Source organism: Tachysurus fulvidraco, chromosome 1, assembly GCF_022655615.1.
Source record: "Tachysurus fulvidraco isolate hzauxx_2018 chromosome 1, HZAU_PFXX_2.0, whole genome shotgun sequence".
Lineage (NCBI taxonomy): Eukaryota > Metazoa > Chordata > Actinopteri > Siluriformes > Bagridae > Tachysurus > Tachysurus fulvidraco.
Genome location: NC_062518.1, coordinates 29,082,760 through 29,098,018, shown reverse-complemented (window position 1 = coordinate 29,098,018; position 15,259 = coordinate 29,082,760). Strand labels below are relative to the sequence as shown.

The following is a 15,259-nucleotide window of genomic DNA, read 5'->3' as shown; positions in this document are numbered from 1 at the left end:
CTTCCAGGATTTGGTGAAGATTTTTTTATTGTTACAACCAAAAATGCTTGAATTGCCAATTTGTGTTTTTTTTTAAACTCCCACTACTGAAGACACATTTGTAATTATTTTCTATGATAGCTGTACTCGTGAATTGAAAAGGGATTTGGCTGAATGTGTGTAGTGACGATGTCACCCAACATGTCTTGTCCCAGGTCAGTGAAATATCTGCTGTGATTGGCAAGCTTTTCTACCTGGCAGAGTTTTGATTTCTTAATACAAGCCTGTTTGATAACACGATGATGAGGATATTGTTTGCTAATATCATTACATGAACTCTACCAAGGCAGCAGCTTCATGTGTACTTTGTACTATTTTTGTTAACTCATTTGCTTGTAAATTCAAGCACCTTATCTGAAAAGGACTCATTAATCACTGAATAAAATAAAACATTCTAATCACACAATGGCTCACAGAAGGGAGTTTTGTTATGTCACAGTTCAGCTGTTAATATTGGTATTATTTGTGCCAAATTATAATCATGAACTGGCACAGGTTATTGGTTTATGATAAAGAATATGTATATTGTATCCAAATACTAAGATAATAAGACTGCATCCTGTATTGGCAAACACAAATTATAGTAAAGACTAGTAAAGACCTCTGGATAAGGGGGTCTTCTAAATGATATAAATATAGCAATAATCCGGCAGTCTTGCTGTATGTAAGCTCCAGTAGGTATTGTTTATCTGCAGACTTTAGACTTTGTTTTTATTACCTTTAACTCGTTCTGCTGAAAAAGAAAACATCTAAAGCAGATAAACCTAAATAAGAATCAGAAAAAGTAATTCACGTGAGATATGAAAGGACGTGAGATATGAAAGATTTGCTTCCAACTTTATCTAGGTGTATCTTCTATGACCTGTGCGTTCACAAGCCAGAGTTAAATGTGAGAGCTGCATTTTATTATGTAGCAGCCATAACGTCTTGCCCACTTACTGTAAGTGCTGATGTATGTTTTTAGCAATGTTTTAGCAATGTTTTGTGTGTGTGTGTGTATGTGTGTGTGTGTGTGTGTGTGTGTGTGTGTGTGTGTGTGTGTGTGTGTGTGTGTGTGTGTGTGTGTGTGTGTGTGTGTGTGTGTGTGTTTTCCTGGCCTGATGATTGAGCCACAAGTAAGTCTCAAAGAATACACACAATTCCTCAACAGTACAATTATTGTTTATTTATTTGTTTGTTTGTTTGTTTGTTTGTTTGTTTGTTCATTTAATTTAATTGAGTGCATAAAACATTTCGAAGGTTTTATTTCTATATGGAGAATGTATGGCTTTCTTCAGATTTCCACTTCTTTCTAAAAGTAAAAGCTGTGAGACCTTTTACTTATTACGAATATTTTATATACTCTATAATAATTCACTGTTGGATTATAAACATACACAGAATATTAAAAAAGCAAAGATACAATTTATTGGCTATAATTCCATGGGTTGTAAATACACCTGTGTTGAGTCACTTAATGTTTTGAAATATTTTTGTGCACTTAATTAATCTAAAAGCATGATTTGAGTAATGATTATCTGAAAAGATTTTGAACATTTACCTCACTGCAAAATGATTTTTGAAATTGCTGTCACTATGTGTTATTTGAAACAACTATTAGAACATGGCAGAAGGTGATGTGAAAGAAATGGTATGCGCACACATCCTCCTCTCGGCTTTTGTCGTGTGATGTAGATAAGAGGAGAGAGGATCACACAAGCACTTTCCGTCAAATCAAAAGACATCTAGAGCCTCTAATCCTTAAAGGAGACAGATGATATGCACTTTGTTACCCATGGAATGTATTACGTCAGGTGTGTATGGACTGGTCATGATCGTGCTCTGGACCCTGTGGATTTAAGCATCTAATGTGATTTTGAAGAAATGAATTGTGTCTACAAAATATCAAATCATTACATGAGCCACAAAAACAGTCCAATACTGAACCTTCGAGCACAATAAGGCAGTACTTGCTAAAATGTACCTTTATGCTATATGATTAATATGATGTGTACAAGAGAATGTATTTATTATGTGAATGTAATTATATGATGTATCATTATATTTTAGTGTATAGATGTCTCCCAGAAACCCAAAAAAAGAGTCAGTAGTTAGAGTTGCTGCTCTCCAAGCTGTTTTTCACACTGATGATATTCCTGGTTAATCAGTATCATGGTGTGTTCATTGATGGAAACTTCAATGCACTTCTGTGTTCTGCTCTGGATAAGGATGTCTGACAATGTAAAATGAAGAGTGCATGAATGAACTTTATTTATAGATTCCTGTCTTTTTAAATGTTTGTTTATTTATTTATTTATTTATTTATTTATTTATTTATTTATTTATTTATTTATATTATATTATATTATATTATATTATATTAGTTTTATTAGGTTTTTGTAAAAGCGATCAAAAAGAATAAACTGAAATGTTCTTTCTTTTTACTGCTGACTAGGGAATAGCAAATTCTTGCTCTAAAAACCAAGGCTTGTCTGAGATTTAGGTCCTTTGAGAAGTGTCTCTTCAAAGAGGCGTAACAAAATAATGAGTTTTTTTGCTTCAGGATCTGCCTTTGTTGTTTTGAATAAGAGCTAAACAGTTCAGCTTGTATCATCATCCATTCCCTGGTTGGTATGTGCTCTCATGTGATTATAAAAATACTGTAGCTGAAAAAGATAGGAATTCTAAAACATAGCTGTTGCTGGTTTGTAGTATACTCTTTAGTCTGTGCACAGTATTGAATGGTATTACAGTATTTTCTATAAGGACTGAATCCATCTTAAGCCTCTGAACAGCTTAATTATTTTTTTAGAAGGAGAAACTGAACTTAGCAGACAACTTAATTTGCAGTCAGAGAATAGTTAATGACTATAGTCCTAACAAAATGAGAATTAATAGGACAAGGGTGAAGAGTTCCAGGAGAATAAACAATTTGTGTGTATGGAAAAGTATTTTCTCTGTTTTCTTCATCCAGACTTAATGACACAGCTATAGACAATGAATGGATTGCTCTTCACTAGAGGAAAAGCTAGCATAGAGAAAAGATAATCAAAGGAAAACTCATTTGTATGTTTTATTAAATGATTATCATACATTAAATATGAAAACACCAAAATGTTTGTTTAAAAATGTTTTATTATTTGAATTTCTTACAAACCGTGAATCACAGTGTAATTTTTATATAGGATTGCATGCACTTAATTTATCTAGAAATACTGACCACTCAGTGGATTCATAATACTCCAACAGATATGTGAATATGGGCTTGTTTAGAATTTCCCAAGCACTACATGGGTACAGTGGGATTTTTGTGTGTGTGTGTCCAGTATGTGTGTTTTAAGTAATCTGGACCCCATTTTCAACATAAGAACTCCAGGCAATTCAGCTTCTCAAATAACAAACTGCTGTAGTTTGTTTGAATGGTATCTGTTACAATTTTGCAAGCAACAGTTTTTTGTTTTCATGCAGGAATTTATATAAAACTTTCCCAAAGCACAGTTTTCAACTATTTGGAGACATTTACTTGTTGACTGATTACATGATCAAAATGAAAGGCATTGTAAACAGAAGTAAAAAAGAAACACCAAAGAATGCTTAGCAAGAAAAATAAAATTGGATGAGATGGAGTCTTGGCATGATCACTATTCTTTGACTTAATCGTATATACATGCTCTATTTTTCAATGTAATGTTGATGAGTAGTGTATTTGGAGATCCTAGTGGAGAGAACAACTGTATCAGACCACAGATAGAGGGTAGCGGCGAGATACTAAACCATTTCCATAAGTGTACTTATGAGAACCATACGGCACGCTCTGAGAAACAGGGAGACTGCTACACCTCCCCCAGATTTCCAACACACACACAGGCACACACACATCCCTCCCCCATCCCTCCCTCCTCTGAAAACATAAAATTCTTTTTTTGCAACACTTCCATTGCTCCTGCCTCCTAATTCCCCAGCGTCCCCCCCTTCCCGAAGAAATTCCGAGGACAGACTGCAAGTCCTTAGTCCAGACGCAAAGCCCTGTTAGACTAGAGAGTGAGCATAGTGCAAGAGAAAAAGTAGACAGAAGGGTTTAGGTCAAGCAGGTTTTAGTAAATGTAGAATAGCTAGTAAAAGTAAAACAAAGGATAAATTAACAGGGAGCAGGAGAAAGAGAGAGAGAAAGAGAGAGAGAGTTGTGAAAGAATGGGCTCTCCAGTGATCCGTGTGATTCTTCTCACTATATTGGTGCATCTCTCTAGCATGCAGAGTCAAGAGCTGCAGTATGAAGATACTCTATGCAGCGAGAACAGCTGTTTGGTCATTTACTTTCAGCGCAAAATCTTCTTGGATGCCTGGCGCAGCTGCAGGAAACAGGGTGGCAACCTTGTCACCATCAAGAGTCCAGAAGAGGCACAACTAATAGAGACTCTCTTCTCTAACCTGGACCTGACGGAAAGTAGCCAAGTGTTTGTGTGGATTGGTTTGCAAAGGCAGCCCCGTAAGTGTGCTGCTAGCCGCCCCATGAGAGGCTTCTCCTGGATTACTGGGGAGCAAGATACACAGTACACCAACTGGCAGCAAGAGGACTCTTCAAACACCTGTTCAGTTCCACGTTGCGTGGGCATAGGTTACAGTACCTCCACTCAAAAAAGCCAAGACAACTTCAAATGGAAAGATGGACCTTGCTCAGTCCCGGTGGATGGCTACTTGTGCAGGTACACTTTCTCTGGCATGTGTAAAGCTATTTCAAATGAAGGGTTTGGAAATGCGCTGTACACGACCCCATTTGACCTTGTCACATCGCTCTTGACTCACATTCCATTTGGGTCAATTGCAACTGTACCCTGCTTAACTAAAAGTGACCAAACAGTACTGTGTACTCAAAGAGAGGATGGAACTGTTGGTTGGAACAGAGATTCTCCTTACTGCTCTGATATTTCCAAAGCTAGCTGGTGTGATAAGGATAATGGTGGCTGCCACCATTACTGCATAGAGGATGACAATGACTACTATTGTGAGTGTAAAGAAGGCTTTCTCTTGGCTGAAGATGGAATGAGCTGCTTTCAAACAGACCCCTGTCAAGGGTCTCCCTGTGAATATGAGTGTCTGACAGTGATGGACAGTTATCGCTGTGCCTGCCCTGATGGCTACATGTTGGCACCAGACGAGCAAGGTTGTCTAGATGTCGATGAGTGCTTGCAGAGTCCATGTGAACAGATCTGTATAAATGCACTAGGCACCTTTGAGTGTAGCTGTCATGATGGCTATAAACCTAATGAGGAGGGCACTTGTGAGGATGTAGATGAGTGCACTGAGTCTCTGTGTGAGCATGATTGTGAGAATGTAGTAGGTTCTTATGAATGTCATTGTCATTATGGCTTTGCACCACTTCCAGGGGATCCAAGTCGCTGCTACGATGTTGATGAATGTCAAATTGAGGGAACTTGTGAACAAATGTGTATAAATTCAATTGGTGGATTTGAATGCTACTGTAATGAGGGTTATGATCTCCTAAGTGACCTCTATTCATGCAGACCCAGTGATGAGCAGCAACCCTCCACAGTACCTACATCCATCATCTTGATCACAGAGCTTACTAATCATACGACAGAACCCGATGAACATCAAGAAATTGATTATGAAATGCAACCTGAAAACAAAACTCTGGATTGGCTTACCGAGCTTCCTAATTTAGAGAGGGTTCCTACTGACCTGCTGAGGCTCACTAGTGTTACCCAGGAGGTGACTGAAACCACGTCACCAACCAAAAGCACTACTAGCCTTATGAACATGGAATTGGATTACATAGACCAACAAACAGTTGCTATGGATGCGTTTGTATCTTCCACTGAAAGCCCTACTACCCTTATGAACATGGAATTGGATTACATAGACCAACAAACGGTTGCTATGGATGCGTTTGTATCTTCCACCACTTCAACTCCATTGTCTGAATATTACGAGGAGGAGAGTACCACAGAATTCACAGTTTTCCTCACCACTACTGTAGCAGGCGGTGCTTGGAAATGGATGTTGTTCAGTCCTAGCCTAAATGACCTTGACAAAGAGGAAAGTCCTTTCATTACCAAAACTTTTGAGCCTCATCTTGATAATGGCAATCATGATTATGAATCTACATCCTCTAACACTGAATTACAAACACTCACACAGGCCCTTCTATCTGCTCAGGTAGTTAAGGATGGCAGCAGCAATGAACAGAATCAGGGCAGCAGCTGGTTGCTGGTAGGGTTGTTGGTACCACTCTGCATCTTTATTGTGGTTATGGTGGCACTTGGTATCATCTACTATACTCAGTGCAGTAACTCTAAGCCACAGAACAAGAATGCCACTGAGTGTTACCACTGGATTGCTGGTGCTGGTGATAAAGCAGCTGCTGATATGACAAGCAGTGGTGCAACAAAGGTGTAACCAAACTGTGCAAGGACAAACAGATGACAGATGTACAGAAACATTTTTGATGTAATTACAGCACATGGTAGGACAAGGAAATTAGATGAATAACCATCTTGTATCAATACAATCCTCGATTATTAATGGTGGATTACATGGAATATCTGTCAGTGATAAGACAGGGGAAATTGGAGGAACTGGGAAGCCCCTAGCACTGTTTCTCTGCTGTATTTTACTGAAAGAAATAAAGATCCTGTTATTTTCTTTCTTAGCCACCTTACCTGTGACATGGTTGCTAAACCGTTGCAATGTAGCAGCCACAAGATCAGAGCTAATGTGAAAAGACACTGTAGCCGTGTTTCACATATTTATTTTACTTTTTTATTGTTTGAAGCAGCATTTTAATCAGAATATTGTGCCTCACAGCAGCCTCAGAGAAGTGTCATTTTTGTGAAAGTACTCTTGCGTTTTCCTTGATATTGAACTGTACTACTTGTTTCAACTCTCTGAGCCAGATCCGATATATGACATTTTTTGTTTCGTAACCTTGAAATGGAAAAGTCTGTGAACAGTTGACATCACCATGCTCTTTCCTCTGACTAAGTCACATTTAATTGTCAGCTATTAGTGTGAATTTATGCTTTATTCACAACATGCCATTAGCAAAATTTTACAACAAACAGTTGTAAATTTGATGGAAATGAACTAATCCAAATTATGATTTGGAAATGAATCCAAAAGAACATACTGTATGCCTTTGAGGTTAAAAGATGTTTTTTAATTTTTTTTAATTTATGCATATTCTTATTGGTGTCATTATACTCACACTTGTGTACAAAGCATCTGATCAGAATTTCATGGATAATATTATTATGTGTCTAAGCAAACAAGACTTTAGCTATTGAACATCATTGTTAGATTAATTCAGTAATTCTTGCTCTATTCTGCTCATTAAAGTAACGTATGATTCGACTTTACTATCAACCAGAATTTTATTAAGTTGTGTGTGCGGTGTGTGTGTGTGTGTGTGTGTGTGTGTGTGTGTGTGTGTGTGTGTGTGTGTGTGTGGGATCACTGAACGGAAAATGTTTTTTAATCAATACATATTTCATATCTAGTAAGCCATAAACCCACTAGCATGTTTTATAGAGGTGGGAGGAAAAAGAGGACACACCAAAGGAAACCAGTGTGGACATAGAAAGAACATACAAAACTCCACACACACAGAAATCTGAGCTCTGGTTTGAACCAGGCATGCTGTTGCAGTGAGGCTCCCTGTAGAGAACATATGAAACAAAATACTTTGTTTATTCACTGTAGATTGTAGCATTAAAAAAATCTAAACATTATTAAAGTTTTCTGCTGGTTCATACAAGTTCCTACAAATACAATTATTTTTCCTGCCAATGCAGTCTTTATCAGAGAACACAGCTTTTTAGAAAATATGCATGAAGGGAAAGAGAATTTTAGGAAGCAAGTTTTTTGGCTCAACACCAGACACAAACCCAAAGTAAATATGCATATATTATGGACTATGTAGACTAGTTACTTTGTGGAGTTTATGAGTTTGCAGTGATCTTACGAGTATCTCAACCTCTACAACTTAAGTTTTTACAGAGCAGCATCTACATGCAACATCGGCATAATACTCAATGTCAGGTAGTTTCTGTAGATTGGTGTCTTGTAACATACAGTAGTAGGGGATTGATATAAAAATTGCATAAAATACATTCATCTAATAAATTTTGATACATTCATCTAATAAATATGTCCACAAACACAGAGTGTTTGTGGACATATTCAATTTGTTGGCCACAGTCTCCAGCTTTATTAAATCAGTATATTGACTCAGTGTTTGATCTTGACCTTGTTTGTGAAATCATAGAGAACAATTTGTCTCATATAGATAATGACAAAAGTTAGCTACTTCCAATTCAATTTATTATGTACAGATTACATCCACTACTCTAATGCTATTGTCATGTACCATAATACAAAAGTGAAGCTTTTCACTGCACTTCACTTTTTTACTATGCTCTAAAGAATGTAAAAATTTTAAAACATCTGAAAAAGTATTTAATTAATCCATTTAAGAAAAACTCCCATACCTACAGTACAGTGTGTTTGGTTGCTTATACACTGTCAGACATTTTAAAGTAATTAAACCTAAAACAAGAGTGCCTGGAGTTTGTGTAAACTCACCTTGATGATGCACTTTGTTTCAAGTCACAAGTAGTCAAAACAGTGGATTACATAAAGTCTTTTTTTTTTTAAACTTATAAGCTTTAGTTCGATAACTGATAACTGCAGTTAAAGAGAAAGAAATACGTTCACATAACATAAGGGTGCTATGATGTATAACAGTGTATTGTTTTGTACAAAGGCTTTGAAATGTTTGACTTTCAACCTCACGTGATGTATAGATCTGAGATTTGGTACAATAGGTTCTTTTCTAAGAATGATTTGCAGAGGCACAATCCAACAGTAAAACTTTACAACTATTAATATTCTGTCTAATAGCAGTTATTAAATGTGGCCTTTGACTCAAGGCTGCATTTCCATTTCCTGTCAGTGGATTTGGATTGGCTATAGTGAGCCGGATTAGAGGATGGAGACATTTAGAGAGTTCTACTCAATCTGCTCAAATTCATCTTCATTGCTGTTCTTAGTTCTTATAAGGTTATATGTAGTCAGACTCTAGTGTGTCATGATTGTTGTGTTAGACTTATGTAGACATGCAGTGTTTTCTCATGATTCCAAGCTTCCAACATCTGGATAGTTTTATCTCTCAGCTATGTGTCCTGCAGTATTTTCATTGTTTTGGGCTCTTTAATAACTCAGTATTACTGCTGAAATTCACTGATATTTTTCTGGTGGTCTGCTCAATTTTAATACATACTAAATTGTTACCAATAGTTGGTTAGTTATTAGATGGTACTTATGAATAATAATTTGTGTGGATTTGCTTAAGACACCTTCAATGCAGTTTGAAGGTTTCTGAATACCGGATGAATCAAAAAGTAAAAATGGCAAGTAAAGAAATGCGAAACATTAAAATCAATCAATTTATTAAAGTCTATGGGCTTTGTTAACTAGCAAGCTAAATGAGATAGAAATGGGATTTATGTTGTGCTTTAAAAACAGGCCACAAAAAATACACAAGAGTATAGAGAGAGAAAGTGTATTCAGAACAAGCGTACAAAAAACTGAACTAATGCATAACAGGTTTCTTTTCATCTTGTGTGTGAATGAGCATTAGTGAATACATGCATTATATGCACCCTGGAAATAGAGAAATAAAAAAAATCTTTCAACAAACATATTTACTGTCTTCTGAGGCTGTAATACAATTACATTGATCCAACACCTAGCCACATGGTGCAATAACAATAACTTGCTCCTTAACACCTCCAAAACAAAGGAGCTCCTTGTGGACTTCAGGAAAGAGACAAGAGGCATGCATGACAACATCTACATCAATGGGATGGCTGTTGAGCACATCTCCAGTTTCAAGTTCCAGGGAACCCACATCTCGGCAGACCTGTCCTGGACTACCAACACCTCCAGCCTGGTCAAGAAGGCTCACCAGTGCCTCTTTTTCCTGAGGACACTAAAGAAAAATCAGCTTTCCTCGGATATCCTGGTGAACTTCTACCGCTGTGCAATAGAAAGCATCCTGACCAGCTGTGTCACAGTCTGGTATGGAAGCTGCTCTGTTGCAGAGCGCAGGGCATTGCAGCGGGTGGTGAAAACCGCCCAGTGCATCACAGGAACTCCACTTCCAGCCAAGGAGGACATCCACAAGAAACGCTGCCTGTGTCGAGCTCACAGCATTCTTAGGGACTCCTCTCATCCTGCCCATAAGCTGTTTTCACTTCTGCCCTCCGGTAGGCGTTTCAGGTGCCTCCGGACCAGGACTAGCTGATTAAAGAACAGCTTTTTTTCTAGAACTGTCTCCTTATTGAACTCTGCCACACGCTGATCCTACTGTCCTTCACTCTACTGCCACACACACCCCTCACTCTAATGGACTGTCTAAACTAAACTTCTGATCACTTGTACATTTGATCAATCACACCATACAATTCGTTATTGCACTAATGGACTGTTACATAAAATCATGCTCATTTGCAAACTTACTCTCCTTTTTTCCATTGCTGCTCACCATTGCCTTACCATTGTATATACACATCTAATTTATGTTCATAATAACAGCAATATATTATATTATGACCATAGTACATATCCTCCTGTATATTTCGGTTCATCGTATTAATATATTTTGTTTATAGCACATACTCTCTGTAAATTTTAGTTTATAGTAATAGACATCTGTATATAATGTTCATAGCACATATACAATATACTCATTTGTATATTATATTCATAGAACATACATATCTGTAAATTACTGTTTATAGAAATAGCCATATATTTTATTACAGAACATACCCTTCTGTAAATCTGTATATTTGTTCATAGTATGCACACAACTGTAAATTACTCCATATTACCACTTAACTTATTTAAATCTTGTACAAACTGTATATACTGTATATACTGCACTTACTGCTATTGCACTCTGGTTAGACCTAAACTGCATTTCGTTGCCTTGTACTTGTACATGTGTAATGACAATAAAGTTGAATCTAATCTAATCTAATCTAATTGTTGTGTTGTCCTGAAAGTAAATTAATAGTTTACAAAGAGAGAGAGAGAGAGAGAGAGAGAGAGAGAGAGAGAGAGAGAGAGAGAGAGAGAGAGAGAGAGAGAGAGAGAGAATAGAAAATGTTAAATACAGTTAAATACAGTGGAACATTATCCTAAATTAGAGTACACAACATATTTGTATTCATAATTATACATAAACCTATAATATTTATTATTTTCTGTTCTGTTTTTTCCCAATAAAGCTCTACCCAATTATATCATTTTCATCTAATTTCTGTAAACCAGTGATCGATCGATATAAATCAGAACACACTGTTTGCTTAATTTAACCACATGTTGTTGTGCAGAACTGAACATTCTGGGGTGCTTTAAATAGCTAAAGATTGATTTATTATGACTCTATCACAGACCATTTTACCCTCAGGGGAAATCCATCACTGTTTAGGACCCAGATTAAGCATTTCAATACATATTAATTTGTCAATATATATTTCTTGAACATGTATAACACTCATTCTTCTTAAGTAAATGCTTTATTGTGACCAGGGTCACCATAGTCCACAATCCAGAGCTAATCCCAATAATCACTTGCTCTTTTTTCCCCTTCTTCAAATGTCCAGTTTGGGTGAGCCTGTGCCCATAATAGCCTCAGATTCCCAGTCCTGGCTAACAGGAGTGAAACCCAGTGAGGCCTTCTGCTGTTGTAGAAAAACAAAATTGTGTTTTTATAAGCCCATTAACTAAACAAGTTTATTCAGTTTGCTTAAAAAGTCAGTTATGGTTTAATAGCTGAGGAATGTGTGATAGAATTCTGCTGCTATAAAATCTTTGATACATGATTTATATCTGAAAGATGTGGAGAGATAATACAGATGCATTTCACCTTGGCAGCAGAGAGCTCTGACTGGCAGGTTGCCTTTGAATTCCTTATGCACCAGCATCTCTCTGAAGTGCCAACTCTTTGCTGATAAAAGAAGAGTCTGAGAAAATATGTGGATAGTCATTTTCTATTCTGTGACATAACTTGAACAAGATACTAATATGTGTATAAGACACCAATCTAGATTGAAGTTTGTGTATAAGATATTGATCAAGATACCAGTGTGTGTGCATTTAACGTCTTCTTCTTCTTCTTCTTCTTCTTCTTCTTCTTCTTCTTCTTCTTCTTCTTCTTCTTCTTCTTCTTCTTCTTCTTTCATATCATATATATAGCCTTTTTGATCAATTTCCTTTATATATTCCAAATATTTATCTTACATGGCATCCCATTTTCCCCATTGCTGTAATGTAAAAACATTGACATGGAGTGCTCTTAACCACCTGGAGGTATGTTGGAGATAAAGTTTTTCATATGTTGGAGATGTTTTTCATATGTTAGAGTCAGGTACATGGTAATATTCAGTGTAGATAGTAAAAAACAAGGTCAGGTTCTGTTCAATCCTCGAAACTGCTTGGACAACTGTGTAACATCTGAAAACCTATCAGATACCATCAGATAAGAACCAGCTGTGAAGAAGTGACTTATTTATTTCCAGACACACAACATATTGGGTTTGTGTGTGTGCAAATCTCTGTATGTAGCCTGTCTTGCATGCCGGACTTACACTTTGGATCTGATAGCAAAGAAGCTCTAGTTATGAGAATACAGGATATGGAATCATGATGCCAGAACGCGCAAATAACATTTTGAATGGTGCTTGCTTGAAACTATGTAAAAATCAAAAATAAATAAGTCTAATTCATTAATATGTCTAAGTCATTATTGTGAGTTTCTTCTACAGTTTTGTACATTGTCCAGATAAGCTGTGCAGAGTATTTGGGAAAGTTCTGCACTTTCATGGATGCAGTGTTGGTCTTCCTCAAAAACCAGGGCTCCAGTTGCCTGTCTTGCCTTTCTTGTAGCCACACCTCTGCTCTCATCTACCCTAAACAGCACAGTACTAAAGAATACAGAAATTAATGAAGTTTTTTTATTGGATACCTGCCCATATCAAATTATGTCATTAATGTCAACATTCTTTTTGCTGCATATTTTAGAGGATGCTGACAACAGAGAAGCTCATAATAGATGTGGTGTGAGTGAGAATGTCAACAAATATAAGAAGCAGATGTGAACAGGTGGCCCACGAGTCTCCAAGTACACCATATATTACTTTTATTCTTTATCTCAGGAAAAAAGTCAGGAAGAAGAGGATTAAGCACTTATGCCTGATTGTCTTTTTCTGTATATGAGCTGTCTTTGTGCTTTAAGCGACTATGATGCGATTAGTCTGATTAAGTGTTATTAATCTTCCTCTCCCTCTCTTACATATCAGTCTGTCGCTTGCTTTAATATCTAATGTAATCTTTCTAACTGTACACCTGAGACACTGGACCTCACCAATAATTCTGTCTAATGTACGTAAGTATCACTGAGCTAGAAGTAATATGGATTAATTATTTTCCTGAACAAAGTACTATTACATTACAAACATAATTGAAAAATAAATGTTCGTTCTAAAAATGTATTGAAATAGAGGAGAGAGTCATTCTTTCACTATTGCCAAGTGTTTTTCTAAGTGTTGCTAAGTGTTTTTCTGTTTTGCTATATTCTATTCCAATTCTGTGTTACATGGTTCAGCTTGTGGTGTGAGCAGAAGCACAGTTTGAGTCCCATTTGTCCACAAAAAGACAACATTCTCCATCATTAAGTGAACCTAGTGCAGGTATAGGACAGATGAGGAAGTGCACAATGGCCACAAAACAAATTCACACAAAAAAAGAAAAAACACTGTCACCAAGCCACCAAGCTGATTACAAGAATGGTGCACTTGAGGATACTCTTGCTTGTGTGATACAATGAGTGGTCAGAAATTTCGGAGTTTGAGAACATACGGATCAACAAAAAGATTACTGTATGTAATGAGGCAGGAAATGAGAAACAAAAATGGTCTTCTTCCTAGTTGAACTGAAAACCACCAAATGATATTGAAGCAAATCATTCTCATCTTCAAAAATGTCTTCAAAAATTCTCTTTAGTTTTATGTTCCTAAAATTTGTTGTTGTTGTTGTTAGTCTGTTTACTCTTTAACTCTGTGTTTTCTTGGCCACCAATGCCCTGTCTATGATAAATGCCCAGTAAGTGGCCAGAGATTTCCCTACTGTTGAAGTAAGATTGGTTTCAAATAGTTTTAAACGAATTTCAAACACTTTGGCCTAAACCTACTAAATATCAAACAATGATAAACACCAGAAATACAATAGAATATATAATCACTAGAGTCAGTTTAAAGTCATTTATTCATCTAAATTTGCTATATTGTTGTACATTACCCATCAGATATTTTGGGGAAAGTTCTACATTTTGATATTTGACATTTTCATGTACTCAGTGTTTGCCTTCAGGGTGCTCCACAAAAATCATTGCCTCAAGCAAACAAAAATGTCCTGTAGAAATGTATCTACCCTCATCTTCCCCATGAAGAGGGATCTAAACAGTATAGTACTAACGAATCCTAGAGAGCTTTGTAGCAAAGTGTTATTTGAGGTAGAATCTCCCAAGTGGCACAACAGAAAAGCATTCATCCTATGGTCTGAAGAACTCAAGCTGTAACCTTGACGAAGCCACAACCGTCCATGTCCAAGTGCCCAAAAGAGCAACATTTACTCACTCTCTTCATTAATAATAGTGACCCTAACCAATCATGGAAATCTGTGATTTTGTGAATAGTGTGAAGCAGCATGAGCAACAATTTAATAAGGCATGCTTGGCTGGCTTCATGATTTCTATTGCTTCATGTTCATATTTAAATTAATAAGTGACAACCGAAAAGTAAGTGGATTATATATCATAATTAATGCACATTTTCATGTTCATATTTTGCACATTTTGTTTATCTTTAGAAGAAAACAAGCACATTTGGCATATTGTATATTCAGTGGAAAAAAAAATCAAATCTTCATCAAAGCATCATTATTTAAATATCTGGTGTGATGAAATAATTTTGATTGTTCAAAATTTTTCTCAAAACACATTCAGCCGTGGGTGACTAGATCAATAGTCCATTAGGTACTGTATATGTAAATTTGTCACTCTTTGGTTAGTTTTAGATGTTCCTAAATGTATTCAGAAGATTATCATTCTGGAATTATTTATAATTTAAGCAGTTCTGCTAGTTTTCATCAAACACAT

General features: G+C 36.5%; 1 protein-coding gene across 1 annotated transcript; it reads left to right on the top strand.

Annotated features, from left to right (window-relative positions):
- The first annotated feature begins 3,989 nt into the window (after positions 1-3,989).
- cd248a (CD248 molecule, endosialin a) lies at positions 3,990-7,389 on the top strand. The gene has a single exon (XM_027169514.2). The coding sequence runs from the start codon at positions 4,210-4,212 to the stop codon at positions 6,433-6,435; it is 2,226 nt and encodes a 741-aa protein (XP_027025315.1). The 5' UTR covers positions 3,990-4,209; the 3' UTR covers positions 6,436-7,389.
- The last annotated feature ends 7,870 nt before the right edge of the window (positions 7,390-15,259 follow it).

Bases quoted from the DNA above. Each gene is read 5' to 3' on its own strand.
- cd248a (XM_027169514.2), top strand. From the start codon at position 4,210: ATGGGCTCTCCAGTGATCCGTGTGATTCTTCTCACTATATTGGTGCAT.